Consider the following 17406-nt stretch of genomic DNA (forward strand, 5'->3'; position numbering starts at 1 on the left):
CAGTATTACGAATATACCGTAGAATCCATTTCACAGCTTGCCAATGCTCCTTTCCTGGATCATGCATATACCTGCTTACAACTCTGATAGCATGTGAAATATCAGGTCTTGTGCAAACTATTGCATACATTAAGCTACCAATGACATTCTCATATGGTACTCTTGACATGTACTCTCGTTCAACTTCATTGTTTGGCGACATAGTCACTAATATTAAAGTGAGGAGCAAGCAGAGTGCTAACCGACTTCGTGTTCTCATTCATGCCAAATCGGTCTATTACTCTTTTCAAGTATTCTTTCTGAGATAAATAGAGTTTCTTTGAATGCATATCTCTTTTTATCTCCATGCCAAGAATTTTCTTCGCCTCACCCAAATCCTTCATCTCAAACTCCTTTCTTAGTTAAATTTTCAACTTCTCAATTTCCTCTTAACTTTTGGAAGCTATCAATATATCATCAATGTATATGAGAAGATATATGAAGAATCCGTCTTCAAACTTTCACAAATATACACAATGATCGTATTTGCTTCTTCGATACTTCTGCCGCAACATAAACTTGTCAAATCATTTGTAAGATTTTTTCAATCCGTACAACGATTTTTCAAGTTTGCACACCATATTTTCCTTTCCAACAACTTTGAATCCTTCTGGCTGAGTCATATAGATTTTCTCTTCTAAGTCTCCATATAAAAATGCAGTTTTTACATCAACTGAACTAGTTCCAAATTCAATTGTGCTACCAAAGCCAACAAAACGCTAATGGAGGAGTGTTTCATGACTGGAAAAAATACCTCATTGTAATCGATTCCCTCCCTTTGAGTGTGCCCTTTGGCTATCAATCTTGCTTTGTAACGAACATCTTCTTGGTTAGGAAATACTTCTTTCTTTGCAAATACCCATTTGCACCCAATTGCTTTCTTTCCCTTTGGGAGATTGGCCAGTGTGCGATTCTGATGAAGGGATTGCATTTCTTTATTCATGGCAATCCTCCACTTATCTTCTTCTGAACTTTGGATTATTCCTTTATAAAGGGTAGGAACACCATCAACTACAATTGAGGGTGCACAAGCCACTGTCTCTATGAGACCAACAAGTTTCTTTATTGTTCTTTTTGGCTTGCTGGTTACTATTGATTCAAGTTGTTTTTGGGGTTCCTGAGTTAGAATCTCCCCTTCCACTGACTCTTCTTCCAGGGGAAAATCTTCTATTGTTTTCTCGTTTTCTCTCTGTGTTAGAAAAATTAATTTTCCCTCAAACTCCACCTGGTTTGAAGCACCATCAGTTTGTTTGACATCTTCAACTGTCACTTTATCTGCTATTGCAGATTTATCAAAGGTAACATCTCTGCTGAGTATAATTTTTATTATCTCTGGACACCATAAGCAATATCCTTTAACTCCAGAAGTAAACCCCATAAATATAACTTTCTTTGCTCTCGAATCCAATTTTGACTCTTTCACATGATAGTATGCAATTGAGCCAAATACATGCAAAAACTTATAATCTTCAGCAGGTTTTCCATACCATTTTTCAAATGGTGTCTTGCCACCAGTAGCGACAGATGGTAATGAGGTGGCATGCATATTGATGTTAAGCCAAAATAATATACTTTTAGTATATTACTCGTCTTACATGTTGTTAGTTTAGTGGTTAATTGTGTGACATTTGAGTTAATTATGTTGTTTTATGTGAGGAGAGGAAGACAAAGATGAGTGAAGGTTACACAAAAAGAGGACGAAAATGAAAGAAAAGAGCACAAAAATGACAAGTACCCAAACTGTGCTACAGACCAGGTTTCGCGAGGTTTATAGCCCGGTTGACCGCGCTATAGACCAGGTTTCGCGAGGTCTATAGCCAGCTTGACCGTGCTTCAGACCAGGCTTCGCGAGGTCTATAGCCAGCTTGACCGTGCTTTAGACCAGGCTTCGCGAGGTCTATATCCATGTAATTAAAAATCGCTGGTTAAATGACTCCGACCCGGATTTGAACTCAAGGACTTCAACCCTAGCCTGTAAATACTCCCTAAACATGTCTGAATGAAGAGAGCCATTTTTAGGGCAGATTCAACCAAAGGAGACGTTTCTGGAGATGGGATTTCGACCTAAGGAGGCAAGAACACACCAGGAGAAAGGCAAAGAATTCTTCTATGAGTTTTTCACTTCCTTCTTCCTATTTTCATTGTTGGTTATGAATTCTAGTATTGTAGTTTTGCATACTATTATGAATAGCTAATGTGTTATCTAGAGTTTTGATAGAACCATGTTGTCACGACCCAAAATCTACCACGGGTCATGATGGCGCTTAACGTCGTCATCAGGCAAGCAAACGGTGATTTACCAATTTAATTACCCGTTTTAGTATTATTTTTTTTTAAATAAAAAAATTTCCTTAATTAGACAGTGTAAAGTAGAATTTACGGGGTAAATGAAAGTAGCTTCACGATCCACGATAATAAATAACCTGAAAGAACCCCCAAAATCTGGTGTCACAAGTGCATGAGCATCTACTAGGAAATATGATAAATTCAAAATCTATCTGAAATACAAATTAGACATGAGTATGTAAATGGCTCTGATGGAGACTCTGTATGTTGTGGATTCGTAACATGAAATGCAGCTCACCGTAAGTCCCCGCGATAGCTGCGCTTCTACGCCCAAAAGATCACTAGACATACATGTACCTGCACAAAAATGTGCAGCAAGTGTAGCATGAGTACATAAATCAACGTGTACCCAGTAAGTATCAAGCCTAACCTCGAAAAAGTAGTGATGAGAGGTCGATATCGACACTTACTAAAGGTTCGATAAAACAAAATAACAAAAGTGTAAGCAGATATGAAGTGTCCGAAAATAGTGGAATAAATCTGTAAGGTTTAAAATCATCCAATTATTTCTTTTAAAACATAAATTTCTCCATCTTGTATTTTACATTAATATCTCATAAAAATGCAAAGTGTCAATACCAACTAAGTAAGAAATACCATAATATGCCGGTCATCATTGGAAGGTTATCTTGTGAATATTCGAACTATTAACGATAACGCATGATTCTGCCGAGGTTTTTCGGCCTGATCCAGAGTATCGTGTATACTGTCGAGGGACGTGCAGCACGATCCATAGATGCATCTATACTGCCGAGGCGTTCGGCCCACTCCACAAGAAAGGAGGACATTTTCTAATGAACCTCCGGAATGAGTAGTTACCACAAGGCTAACACATAAGGATGTACAATTTCTATTAACGGTCAAGTAATTTACACAAAAATTCAAGTATGTGAAATTTCGGTCTTTTACTATTTCCTATAACAATTTCCAATATAATTCTAGTACTTTAATTAATAAAGGAAGCAACCATTATAAGTAATTCATGATTTGAGTTCTAAACTACCCGGACATAGCATAATTAGTAGCCACGCACGGACTCTCATCACCTCGTGCGTACGTAGCCCCCACAATTAGTAACAATTATTAATTTAAATCACCTATAGGTAACTTCCCTCTTACAAGGTTAGACAAGAGACTTACCTTGTTCAGAAGCTCCATAGCCAGCTCCAACGCCACTCTGACACCTCAAACCAATGCTTGTTGATCCAAAACTATGCAAACGAGGTGTGAACCAATCAAAATATGTTATAATACCCGCAATTAATCAATTTAAACAATTTCCAACTCCGCTCGAAAATTCGATAAAAGTCACCCTCCGGCCCACGTGACCGGATTCCGAAATTGTTTGGAGATAAACTTTACCCATAACACCACGAACTCAAATATATAATTTATTCCAAATTCCATATCCAATTTCGTGGTCAAAATCCAAAAATACCAATTTCTAGTTGTTTCTTCAAAACCCCAAATTTTTACTAATTTCCATGAATTTACAAGCCTAAATTCGTATATAAACCAAGTATTTAACTTGCAATAGGCGGGAATCACTTACCTTGCATTAGATGATGAAAATACTCCCTTGAAGAGCTCCAAATATCGCTCAAGCCGTGTGGAAAATGGGTGAAATGAACCCAAATCCTATTTAAAACCAGTCTGCCCAGCACAGTCACCCCTTTTCTTCACGAACGCGGTACTGTCCTCGCGTTCGTGAAGCACAACCAACTTCAGCTTCAAATCCTCCTTCGCGAAAACGAAGAGGGGCTCGCGAACGCGATGCCTTTCCAGGCCTGACCATCGCGAACGCAGCACCACTCCCGCGAATGCTTAGGTCAACATTTTCCAGGTCCAGTTTACCTTACGCGAACACGAGACATGGCTCGCGAACGCGAAGCTTAACTACCCAGCCCTTTGCGAACACGACTCCCCGATCGCGAACGCGTAGAGAAAAATGGTCCAGTCAAAACTCCTTCTTCGCGAACGTAGGACTCCCTTAGCATTCGCGAAGGACAAAACCAGTACCAGCAACAACAGTAGCATAACAGCCAAACTTGGTCCGAAACCACCCCGAATCATACCCCGAGGCCCCCGGGACCCCATCCACTCTCACTAACAAGTCACAATACATAACACGAACCTGCTTGAGGCCTCAAATCATATCAAACAACATCATAACCATGAATCGCACCCCAATTCAAGTTTTATGAACTTTAGAACTTCAAACTTCTACATTCAATGTTGAAACCTATCAAATCAAATCCGATTGACCTCAAATTTTGTACACAAGTCATAATTGGCATTACGGACCTACTTCCACTTCCGGAATCGGAATCCGACCCTGATATCAAAAAGTCCACTCCCAGTCAAACTTCCCAAAAACCTTCAAATTTCCATCTTTCGCCAAATGACTCTGAAAAGACCTACAAACCTCCAAATCCACATCCGGACACGACCCTAAGACCAGAATCACTATACAAAGCTATTCCCAGGCTCGAAATCCCAAACAGACATCAATAACATTAAAATCCACTCCAACCCAAACTTAGAAAATTCTTAAACTTTAAAAATGCTAACTTCACGTAATAAGCACCGAAATACTCCCTAGCTACCCGATTCTCGATCCGAACATACGCCCAGGTCCGAAATCATCATACGAACCTATTGGAACCTTAAATTTCTAATTCTGAGGTCATTTACTAAAAATCCAAACCATAGTCAATTTTCTAACTTAAAGCTTCCGAATTTAGAATTTTCTCCCCAAATCAACTCCAAACTTCCCGAAATTCGATTCCGACCACACGTACAAGTTATAATACCTGAAGTGAAGCTACTCAAGTCCTCAAACCACTGAATGACGCGCTAGAGCTCAAAACGACCGGTCGGATCATTACATTCTCTCCCACTTAAACATACGTTCGTCCTCGAACGAGCTAAGGACTGCTCCGGAGTTGTTTAAAATCACTGTATAATACCTTGTGCACCTACCCATGCCACCACATTCTGATTGGATACATTAGCTCGAGCCAGACCAAAGATTCTCCCTATAATCTTAGTTAACAAACTTTAGAAAAACCAAGTTCCCAATTCTGAATTCCTTTACAAGGCCTGACTCTAACACACAAACACCGTACCAATCACCACGCACTGTACCAAAATATGATTGTGCACTTGTGCCGAGATCACCCCATGTACCATATAAGTCCGCTGCCCATAATAACATCCTCCGACCCTAATAGCTTTAATTTCACGAATCTGTAGCCCATAATACACTCCATAACATATATAAGCCCTGCTCCAATACTCGTAATACTACCACGATGAAAGATATGCGTAGAAACTCATAACCGCTTGCCGAATTAACAAATCATGGAGTCTCTCCTCCTGACAAGGACCATTACCTCATTTTGAACTGAATAGCGATATTTGTTCTTTAATATACCTTATATAAATCTGATTGTACTGATTTCAGGTCCAATAGTCTCGTCTCACCCAGTATAAGCTACACAGGCAATAAGCCACCTCAAACACAGACCAAGATCTCGTATGACGCCAACAATGCGCCAACATGCTACAAATTCAAATGCGATACATAAAGAAAAGCTAACTCTGGAATGGAACTTCCCAGCCCGTGTAACGAATAAAAATGCTCGAACAGACGCTATAAACTCTTCTCAGAGAATGAGAAACAAAATACACAGAAACAAATATACGTAACTGTACTCAACATTTCACTGTTGCGGTGTGTAACCCGATCCAAATAGTATACCCATGGCAGCATGCCACCCAATCCGCACAAAATAATCAAGAAGAAAGCACACATATCCAGTCGTAACGCTTATACTTACGAAATGCCCAATATCGACCAGAAGCACGCCTAGTGCATAATACAAATCCTGGGGATACGAATAGTGCAATACGCCACAAACCCAAACACAACTACTACAACAACAACAACAACCCAGTATAATCCCACTAGTGGGGTATGGGGAGGGTAGTGTGTACGCAGACCTTACCCCTACCATGAGGTAGAGAGGCTATTTCCAATAGACTCTCGGCATCCTTCCCTCCAAGAACTCCCCACCTTGCTCTTGGGGTGACTCGAACTCATAACCTCTTAGTTGGAAGTGGAGGTTGCTTACCATCAGAGCGCGATAAATGACCTGCATCTCGAGAGCCATCCTGCTCATATGACACCACAAGCTACACAGGACCTCAACACGTAGGCGAATAGTCAAGTCGTCTCAATCCGGAAGAACTCCCATAGTTCACGACCAAGGGAAATAGAGCGCCTTCCAGGGACAAACTCTCACATTAACGATAGTACCATAACCTCCGTACTTGGTTCCAATTATAACCATTAAATGACTAGTAGGTTACACTTATACAAATTTACTCGTGGGATACACTCCCACAACCTTCCGCACCGAGTGACAAGGTTTGCGCCTCCCTACCACCAACCGTACTAATTCTGTAAGGAAAACCGAAATCCACAAATCCATACACAATGCCTCTTTCAGAGAACACCATTCTCAGGAGACACTAAGATAACACCAGCTTACTCTAAACATCTAAATTTTCTTCCCTGCTCATCCAAGCTCATGACAATTTTATCAAAACCAAACCGCAACCTTGACCTTTAACTTCCAGTTCCCATGCCGATCACTGCACCTATCATGCTGCTACGCGATAACCCACATATTCACTATAACCCTTGAACTACTAGTGGAATAAGTCACTCTATTGGCTAGAAACCTTTCACTTAGCTCATTTCCGAGGAATCAATGTAACACGCAACTGAATTCCCAGACCGCGGAGATATACCAACCTCAAGTCGCGATCTAAACTGCCATGACTTCTCCGAAATCCGTTTACATAACAAGACGGTTTGAATTAAATATCTCTCGAATCAATCAAGTTATGGTGGTTGTCAAGCCCACGAGTACAACCACAAACCATATGTATAACTTCACGTTGAAGGAACTGATCACTGCCACAATCATGCTGATTTAACCATTACTAACCGACCAACTTCTTCAAATTCACTCTTGACTTGCCTTAAAAATACTAGCAGCTCCATTCAAACATAATGAACTAAATCCTCACTCATACCGACTGACCCGCATCACGAGACCACATCGTCTCAATACTCATAACTCGTCTCATACATTCCTCATGCGCACAATAGCATTCCCAACTGGCATACCTATTTCGCAAGACCTCTCGCAATTTCGAAGCTATTTCTTCCTTTCCTCCAATACTGCACCGCATACCCGATGATAATATAAAACACTCCAAGTCCCGTTTACAATCCCCTGCAAAAACTTGATCCTTAACCACACAACGGACTCGAAATCCTTAGGTACTGGACTTAAATTCTTGAACTTACTGGACCATTGTTAAGAGTCACCCTCTCTTACCCAGTCTCGAATGTAACCAAACTTCATTGCTCTGCTAGCACATGAATACCCTCTTAAAGAAGAAACCGTTTGAATTCTTTTCCTTGTACATTACACCCACAAGAAGCATAAACTCCGAGTCTTCCCAAAACATACACCTGAATCAATAAGACAAAGTTTGGCACACATTCATCAAGTTCCGTGCTCGAATTACTCCTGATGTTTTCTTTTCTTGGTCATGAATAGTTCACCAATGCACCGGTAGTCAGAACCCGCACAAGCAGACAACCACGCGATCAAATCGTAGATGGTGGGGCTCCCCCTCTTAGCTTTAAGCTACCATCACATAATATAGATCCCGCAATGATTCCTCCTTCTCAATTACCGTGATCTCACACCGTTAACCCGCTAAATTTCTTGAAGTGTTTTGTTAAATCTCTTCATGAACACTCTGAATCATCAGCCACGATCTCATATACGACCTCTTTCCACGATGTTGTATAGGTCTGTTCCTTCCTCATTAACATTAACTGAGAGTTCAACAATATCATCCAAACTCAAGTCATATCGCATCTGAAATGATAGTCAAATCTTCACACCCCTCTTCATTTCAAGCAACTTCTTTCGGCCATATTAAACCTTTCTCCGTACAGTAACCATCATTACCAATAAGTTACGTAGACCAAATCACCTTCCATCATGATTTCCAAACCGTTCAACACTTTCTCAAGGTACGTGGCTATCCTACCACAGAATCCATATGCTACTCTGCCTCTCCCACTTCGGTCAAACCATCTCCTTTAAGCAACTTCCCGACTTTCGCTTCTCATACTTGACCTACTAGTAAATTAACCACCGCAAGACACCTCCCACATGTCCTTCCTCATTCTGCGTTACCCGTGTTACATCAAATAAAAATCCATCTCTGTAAACCTGAGCTAATGAATTATTGTCGGCTTTACGCCTCCTGGAAGATCATCTTCCTCGAGCTGTCACATTAGAAATACCAATTCGACCCTGAACCGCTGCACACCGCAGCTCAGGCACCATTTCATAACACCCCGTCCTGAAGGCAAATCAAAAAGAACCTAGCACGGGCAAACCGAAAATGCATTCAAATAAGGACGCCTCTTCCGCATTACAATGAAAATTCCACCATGCTCGAAAATACCAAGTCTCGTTACTCCATCAGCCCAAACCTGAACATTCATAGTCCGATCGCTTTTTCTTTGTTGGAATTAAATATTGAACCTTCAAATCATGCACTGAGATATCCTCATTTCAAGTCATTAACTAGCTTGACACGTAGACAGGCACCCTACCATTACACCAACACCGTGCATAGCCTCAAAACTGTAGGAATTACCGATACTGAGATGAAATGACAGAACCTCCTTTTGCAAGAAGACAATAATAACTTGTTTGAATACACATGGAGAAATATCCTGCTCCACGTCTATAGTACCACTAAAACTCCTCGATGCCCAATTGACACGAGCGCTCAACATTGTTTAAGAATGAGTATGCTCCACGTTTATAGTACCACTAAAACTCCTCGATTCCCAATTGACATGAGCGCTCAACATCGTATAAGAATGAGTAGGAAGGAAATAAAGGCACAAGCCTTAATGGAATCAAACTGCACGATAAAGGAATCAAGAAGGGAAATTCTCCTAACAACCCTGTAGCCTCTCGAAGATAAGTACAGACGTCTCCGTACCGATCCGCAAGACTCTACTAGACGTGCTCGTGACTCGTGAGACATAAGTGAACCTAGTGCTCTGATACTATGTTGTCACGATCCAAAATCCACCATGGATCATGATGGCGCCTAACGCCTTCATCAGGCAAGCCAACGGTGATTTACCAATTTAATTACCCGTTTTAGTAATTTTTTTTTTAAATCAAAATTTTTCCTTAATTAGACAATGTAAAGTAGAATTTACGTGGTAAATGAAAGTAGCTGCACGATCCACGATAATAAATAACCTGACAGAACCCCTAAAATCCGGTGTCACAAGTGCATGAGCATCTACTAGGAAATATGATAAATGCAACATCTATCTGAAATATAAATTAGACATGAGTATGTAAATGGATCTGATGGAGACTCTATATGCTACGGATTTGTAACATGAAATGCAGCTCACAGTAAGTCCCCGCGATAGCTGCGCCTCTACGCCCAAAAGATCTCTAGACATACATGTACCTGCACAAAATTGTGCAGCAAGTGTAGCATGAGTACGTAAATCAACGCGTATCCAGTAAGTATCAAGCCTAACCTCAAAGAAGTAGTGACGAGAGGTCGAAAAAGACACTTACTAAAGGTCCAATAAAACAATATAACAAAAGTGTAAGCAGATATGAAGTACACGACAATAGTGGAATAAATCTGTAAGGTTTAAATCATTCAATTATTTCTTTTAAAACATAAATTTCTTCTACATTAATATCTCAGAAAAACGCCAAGTGTCAATACCAATTAAGTAAGAAATACCATAATATGTCGGGCATCAGTGGAAGGTTATCTTGTGAATATTCGAACTATTAACGATAACACACGATTCTGCCAAGGTCATTCCGGCCCGATCCAGAGTGTCGTGTATACTGTCGAGGGACATGCGACACGATCCATATATGAATCTATACTGTTGAGGTGTCCGGTCCGCTTCACAAGAAAGGAGGACATTTTCTTATGAACCTCCGGAATGAGAAGTTATCACAAGGCTAACACATAAGGATGTACAATTTATATTAACGGTCAAGTAATTTGCACAAAAATTCAAGTATGTGAAATTTCGGTCTTTTACTATTTCCTCTAACAATTTCCAATATAATTATAGTACTTTAATTAATAAAGGATGCAATCATTATAAGTAATTTATAATTTGAGTCCTAAACTACCCGGACATAGCATAATTAGTAGCTACGCATGGACTCTCATCACCTCGTGCGTACGTAGCCCCCACAATTAGCAACAATTATTAATTTAAATCACCTATGGGGTAAGTTCCCTCTTACAAGATTAGACAAGAGACTTACCTCGCTCAGAAGCTCCATAGCCGGCTCCAACGTCACTCTGACACCTCAAACCGATGCTTGTTGATCCAAAACTATACAAACAAGGTGCGAACCAATCAAAATATGTTATAATACCCGTAATTAATCAATTTAAACAATTTCCAACTCCACTCAAAAATTCGATAAAAGTCACCCTCTGGCCCACGTGACCGGATTCCAAAATAGTTTGGAGATAAACTTTACCCATAACACCACGAACTCAAATATATCATTTATTCCAAATTCTATGTCCGGTTTCATGGTCAAAATCCAAAAATATCAATTTCTAGGTTTTTCTTCAAAACCCCAAATTTCTACTAATTTTCATGAATTTACAAGCCTAAATTCGTATATAAACCAAGTATTTAACTTGCAATAGGTGGGAATCACTTACCTTGCATTAGATGATGAACATACTCCCTTGAAGAGCTCCAAAAATCGCCCAAGCCATGTGAAAAATGGGTGAAATGAACCCAAATCCCGTTTAAAACTAGTATGCCCAACACAATCACCCCTCTTCTTCGTGAACGCGGCAATGCCCTCGCATTCGTGAAGCACAACCAGCTTCAGCTCGAAATCCTCTTTCGCAAACGTGAAGTGGGGCTCGCGAACGCGATGCCTTTCCAGGCCTGACTATCGCGAACGCAGCACCACTCTCGCGAACACGTAGGTCAACACTTCCCAGGTCCAGTTTACCTTACGCGAACACAAGACAGGGCTCATGAACGCGTAGAGCATAATGGTCCTGTCCAAACTCCTTCTTCGCGAACGCAGGACTCCCTTCGCGTTGGCGAAGGATAAAACCAGTACCAGCAACAACAACAGCAATAGGATAACAACCAAACTTGGTCTGAAACTACCCCGAATCACACCCGAGGTCCCTAGGACCCCGTCCAATCACACTAACAAGTCCCAATACATAACACAAACTTGCTCAAGGCCTCAAATCACATCAAACAACATCAAAACAACGAATCGCACCCCAATTCAAGCTTTATGAACTTTAAAACTTCAAACTTCTACATTCGATGTCGAAACCTATCAAATCAAATCCGATTGACCTCAAATTTTGCACACAAGTCATAATTGACATTACGGACCTACTCTCACTTCCAGAATCGGAATCCGACCCCAATATCAAAAATCCCACTCCCGGACAAACTTCCCAAAAACCTTTAAATTTCCATCTTTCGCCAAATGACTCTGAAATAACCTACAGACCTCCAAATCTACATCCGGACACGCCCCTAAGACCAGAATCACCATACAGAGCTATTCCTAGGCTCGGTATCCCAAACGGATATCGATAACATCAAAAACTACTCCAACCCAAACTTAAGAAATTCTTAAACTTTAAAAATGCCAACTTTACGTAATAAGCATCGAAATACTCCCTAGCTGCCCGATTCTCGACCTGAACATACGCCCAGGTCCGAAATCACCATATGAACCTATTGGAACCTTAAATTCCTGATTCTGAGGTCATTTACTAAAAATCCAAACCTTAGTCAGTTTTCCAACTTAAAGCTTCTGAATTTAGAATTTTCTCCCCAAATCAATTCCAAACTTTCCGAAATTCGATTCCGACCACACGTAAAAGTCATAATACCTGAAGTGAAGCTACTCAAGTCCTCAAATCACTGAATGACGTGCTAGAGCTCAAAACGACCGGTCGGGTCGTTATACTTTTGTAGGACATTCTTGTTATGTTTTTATATAATTGAGCCTTTGTATTTCTCTACTTGTTCAACTACATATTTATTATTGTTGATTGAATTACCATCAATTAATTGTGCCTACTTAGTATGTATTACTTGGAAAAGGGTACATATTTAGGCAGTTGTTGAACAACATCACTCCTAACGTATGTGAGAAATCAATACGGAGGGTTTAAAGGTGAGATTAGGAATAACGAAACCTTGGTGAGATCTTAGTGAGCGGCGAACAACTAGCGTAGTTTGAAAGAATATGCCTAGTAAATTGTGGTAGTTGCTTCGAAGAGAAATACGACACCCGAAGTACTAACGATCGGTAGAGACTACTTAGGCGAAATTATAGAAACTATAGCGGGAAGGATTCTGACAATTGGGGGAATCACAACTCTAGACCTCTTTAGTCTTGTCGTAAATTCTATCCTTTAATTTTACTGCTTTATAATAGTTGTTAATTAATTAGTTAGAAATAAACATTATAATCTTTATAATTAGGAAATCGTTTGGACTTGTGTTTCTTAGCAATACTGAACAATTGTAGCTAAGCCTTAGTTCTCTGTGGGATTCGACTCTGGACTTGTAAACCGACTTATATTTGTAACAACCTCTTAGTCCTTTTTATATGGCATAATTAGGCATGATCAAATTTTTGGCACCGTTGCAGGAAAACTAACGGTGTAGCCGTATGTGTACATATTGCTAGGTTTCAAGTTTGAACTTTTATTTTTTTTTCTTGTATTTGATTTTTAAAATTTTTGTTTTACTTGTTAATTTGAGAAATATGGCATCGTGGAATTATGGGAGTTTTGATATTGGTAATTCTACTGTTGATCTTCCTTGTGTGTATTGTGGAAGAAACCACCTGTGACAAAATTGTCAAAATATTCCTGAGAGCGAGTTATGTGCACCAACTCAATCTTATGTATGGAATGTATGTGATATGTGTTGTGGTCAAGATGATCACTTTTGTGGTTGTGCTTATATTTCTTATATTCCCCCAACCCCTTATTTTGATGGTTTTTCTTTTTCTTGTGAAGTTAATAATAACAAAGAACCCAGAGATGATGACCTGAAAGAGATCAAGGATACGCTAAGGTACCTTGTGGAACAAAATAATGAGAAACAACTGCACATACAAAGGCAAGATGCTACTATTCCCTAGGGGTAGACATAAAATCCGAAAATCAAATTCTAAACCGGGCCGAATTAATTCAGTATTTCGGTTTCAGTTTTTTTGGTATTTTGGTATAATTTGGTACGGTATTTCGGTATAACGGTATGGTCCTCGGTATTAAGATTTTGATATTTCGGTATATCGAAATACCGAATTTATAACGTATTCCATGTGCTTCCTAATTCCTATCCTAGTCCTACACTGCCCTAGCCCAGTCCAAAATTTTAAGTTTATTTCTAGCCCAATAACTCAAGACAAATCCCAAGTCCATTACTCTCTTAGTCTCTTTCCCTTGTTTCTAAGGATTGAAATTAGAATTAGGTTTCTTTCAATTCTCAAGAAAGAAGTGAAGATCAGATCGGCTGTGAGCTTGTGGCTGCGACTGCGAGTACTGCGATAGAGATGGCGTCACGGCGACTTCACGACCTCGGCACCGAAGACTTTCAAGTGTGACGGCTTGTTTCCTCATTTTTGATCTCCATTCTTCAATCTTCAACTCTTCAACAGGTTCACAACTTCTCCATTCTTCAATCTTCAGTTTGTAACTTTGTATTCTGTAACCAATAGCTTATTTTTTGGGTGCAAAAGGCTATATATACTGCAAACAAATTTCGTCCCAACTTGCTAAGAAATTAAGCCGAATGCAGAAACTTAGAATGCCTTTTTAGTTAGAGCAGAACATTTGATGAAATATTCTTGTGTTGATCCTTTTAGATAAGCCTAAGAGCTAAGGTATGTGATAAACAATTGAATATCTGAAATTGTTGTACTTTGAAAGTTATTAAGGACCTCTTCTATATCATTCCAAGCAAATTGCAACCAGGCAGGATGTGTGAGGCAAATATAAATAAATTCTTTTATGCTTTGCTTTGAACGCAATGTTAAAAAGATCGAAAAATTGGCCAAACCAAAATCAGATTCTAAAGCTTTTATGCGAATCACTTTGCAAGTACCATTAAAAAAATAAATTGTATACATGGAATACTGGAATCTCTGGTTTCTTCCCTTTTCATTTTCATGCATATAACACACAGGAAGAACTGGCAGTAATTGTTGAGACATGATTCGAAACTAAGCCAATAGTATTACAGGTTGTGTCTCCATCTGCGCTTTAGTATAATTAAAGGTGCAATATTTACTGCTAAGAAAATAATTAATAAGGAGTATATCAGTATATCTAAACTCAAATCTAGTCTCAATTTGTGTTTTACTGTTTGTATTAGTTTTAATTTTGTATAGATTGTAGATGTAAGTAGAGTAAGTGATGCCGATTCAACTGAAAGATTACCTATTACGGAAGATAGCAACACCAACACAATTGATACTCAAGATTTCAAGAAAAGAAAAGCCATAGAACCTAGATCCGAAGTTTGGAAACATTTTGATAAATTTGAGTTGGTGAAAAATACATGCTCCTAGATTTCCTATTCTTTCAGAGTTGGCTCGTGATGTGTTGGCCATTCCAATTTCTAGTGTAGCGTCGGAATATGTGTTTAGCCTCGGTGGTCGTATTCTTGATTTATTTAGGAGTTCATTGACTCCTAAATGCGTGCAAGCTCTTGTTTGTGTTCAATATTGACTTAGAGAAGAGAAGAATCATATTAGTGTTGAAGAAGACTTGGAGTATCTTGAGGAACTCGAGCTTGATAAGCTTTAATTTTTTGTGTGTATTTTAGTTCAAAATAATATATTACACTTGTTTATTTATTTGACATATTTGGTCGAATTATCTTTAGATATGGAAAATAATGAAAGCACTACTACCATTGTTTGATCACTTTGATATATAGGTTCAACTTGAGTGGTGAGTTTAATACTCTATTTGTTTGATGATATACTTTTGTAGTTTTGATCTTTTATCATCAAAAAATAATATTCTAACTTATGATTTTATCTTCTTTTTTTTAGGTTCAAGTTCAATCATGCCCTGTGCTCCTAAAGTACGCTCTCATATTTGGGAACACTTTGAGGTGGTAGAAGATAACAGAGAAGTTCGCACTATGTTGATGTTGTTGTTGCTTGCCGGCTTATTAGTTAAACTTACAACTTTATGTTTGGCAGAATGGCAGTAGCCAGTAGGTTTGCAAACTTTGCATAATATTGCTGTTGCGACTTGTGAGCCTATGGAACTTTAGTTGTTATTACTTATTAGTATAAACTTAAATTCTGTTTGGCAGGTTTATGCCCTCTCTGTTTTTGTTGCATTGTGTTTAATGATGCTGCTACTCGTTAATGGTTGTTGCATGATGCATCTATATTTTTGTTGCATCTGTGTAAAGCATAAATTTGAATTAAAAATTCTGTTGTTGGGTTAGAAATTCTGTTGCTCAGAGTTTTCAGTATGATTTTGTAGTCCATTTTTGGTTTTAGTGGTGCTGATGCCTCAGGATTTGATTCATTTCGGAAAGGTTTTCCTTTTAGTCAGAGTCTTTCCTTTCATATTAGTATTAAATTTAGTCATTAGCATTTTGCAGTCCAAAAGAAATATATTACTTATTAGTGGCGTTGAATGTTGATGCCTCTGAATTTCATTTCCTTTCAATCAGAAATGAAAGGAAAGATTTTCCTTAATTTGGAATGCAATGCAATTTTGTTTCTGCTTGCTAAGTCTCTTAGAACTTAGCAGTTAGCAGTACGTGACATATGAATATGTATCAAACCAAAACCGTACCGAACCAAAATAATAAATACCGAACCATACTGAATTACTTTGGTACGATATTTGGTATACACAATTGATAAATCGAATACCGAAATACCGAACCGAAATTCCTAATACCGAACTCAAATACCGAATGTCCACCCCTATTATTCGCAACCTGGAGGCACAAGTGAGTCAACTAGTTGAAGCATTTAATGGTCAACAAGCCTATAATATGGATAGTAGCCAAGAAAAGCATGAATTAGATACCCAAATTGAGGTTCTCATGGAAGAGGTCAGAGTAGAACACCAACAATCTAGCCAACTAGAATTTGAGGATGCCGATATTGAAGAAGTAATACTAGAGTCAACCAGGGACGTTGAAGATACAAATTTAGTTGACTCTAGTGTGATTGTTGTTGAGGAGGTTGAAAATCTTGAAGTTCATATATTTGAGTGCATTGGACCTCATTCCAAATACTTCTCTACATTATGTTCAGATGGTGAAATGGAAATTGAACCGTATGAGCCAATACAAGAGTCAAAGGACGAGGTAGATGAGCACTATATTCTGAAATTTTTAAGGTCGTCTAGGCAAAGTGACACTTCTCGGTTGAAAGCCAAAAAATGCATAAAGAATTATTTAATTTTTAGCTCGCAACAATTTGTATCGCCCCAAGAGCATGATCATAGAGCAGAATCAAAACTTGGGGTCCAATTCATAAGTTCGAAGTGGAGGCAGAAAGTGATTCACATCGTGCCGCGACGTTAAATCAAGCGCTTGTTGAGAGGCAATCCAGCTTTACTGCTTTTTTTATTTTATTATTTTTATTTTATTAATTATATTATTTTTGTAGTGTCGATTTTTATTTTTTTCTAGGAGTATAGAAAGTAAAGCTATTGAAAGGATGCAACAGCAAACCAGATGGTTGGAACTAAGTGTGAGGTACCCGCACGAAGGACCAGGCCTAGGAGAAGTCTAAGTATCTTATGAGCTGCTAGTGCTTCGGCCATTGGCCTACCAGGGAGTTTCTTTTATCC

General features: G+C 39.0%; 1 protein-coding gene and 1 long non-coding RNA gene across 16 annotated transcripts in view; one reads left to right on the top strand and one right to left on the bottom strand.

Moving 5' to 3' along the window:
- The window catches only part of LOC104100690 (putative late blight resistance protein homolog R1A-3), an 80541-nt gene that overhangs the window by 38662 nt on the left and 24473 nt on the right, over positions 1-17406 (bottom strand). For 10 of the 15 annotated variants that reach the window (XR_011408304.1, XR_011408303.1, XR_004508187.2 and 7 more), the window contains exon 5: positions 2624-2682. Coding sequence is in view for 7 of the 15 variants with exons in the window: in XM_070177062.1 (XP_070033163.1) it covers positions 2624-2682 (59 nt within the window). In the remaining 8 variants the exon portion in view is untranslated. Of the gene's footprint in view, positions 1-2623; positions 2683-9928; positions 9988-10820; positions 10892-17406 lie in introns of those variants that run through there. The other 5 variants (XR_011408306.1, XR_011408305.1, XM_009607989.4 and 2 more) reach the window with 2 other exon arrangements.
- On the top strand, positions 11239-15888 carry LOC108945905 (uncharacterized). Its single transcript, XR_011408310.1, has 2 exons — positions 11239-14231; positions 15633-15888. It is a non-coding gene; the product is annotated as an uncharacterized lncRNA (long non-coding RNA).

The sequence above is a fragment of the Nicotiana tomentosiformis genome, chromosome 6 (genome assembly GCF_000390325.3).
Source record: "Nicotiana tomentosiformis chromosome 6, ASM39032v3, whole genome shotgun sequence".
Classification (NCBI taxonomy): domain Eukaryota; kingdom Viridiplantae; phylum Streptophyta; class Magnoliopsida; order Solanales; family Solanaceae; genus Nicotiana; species Nicotiana tomentosiformis.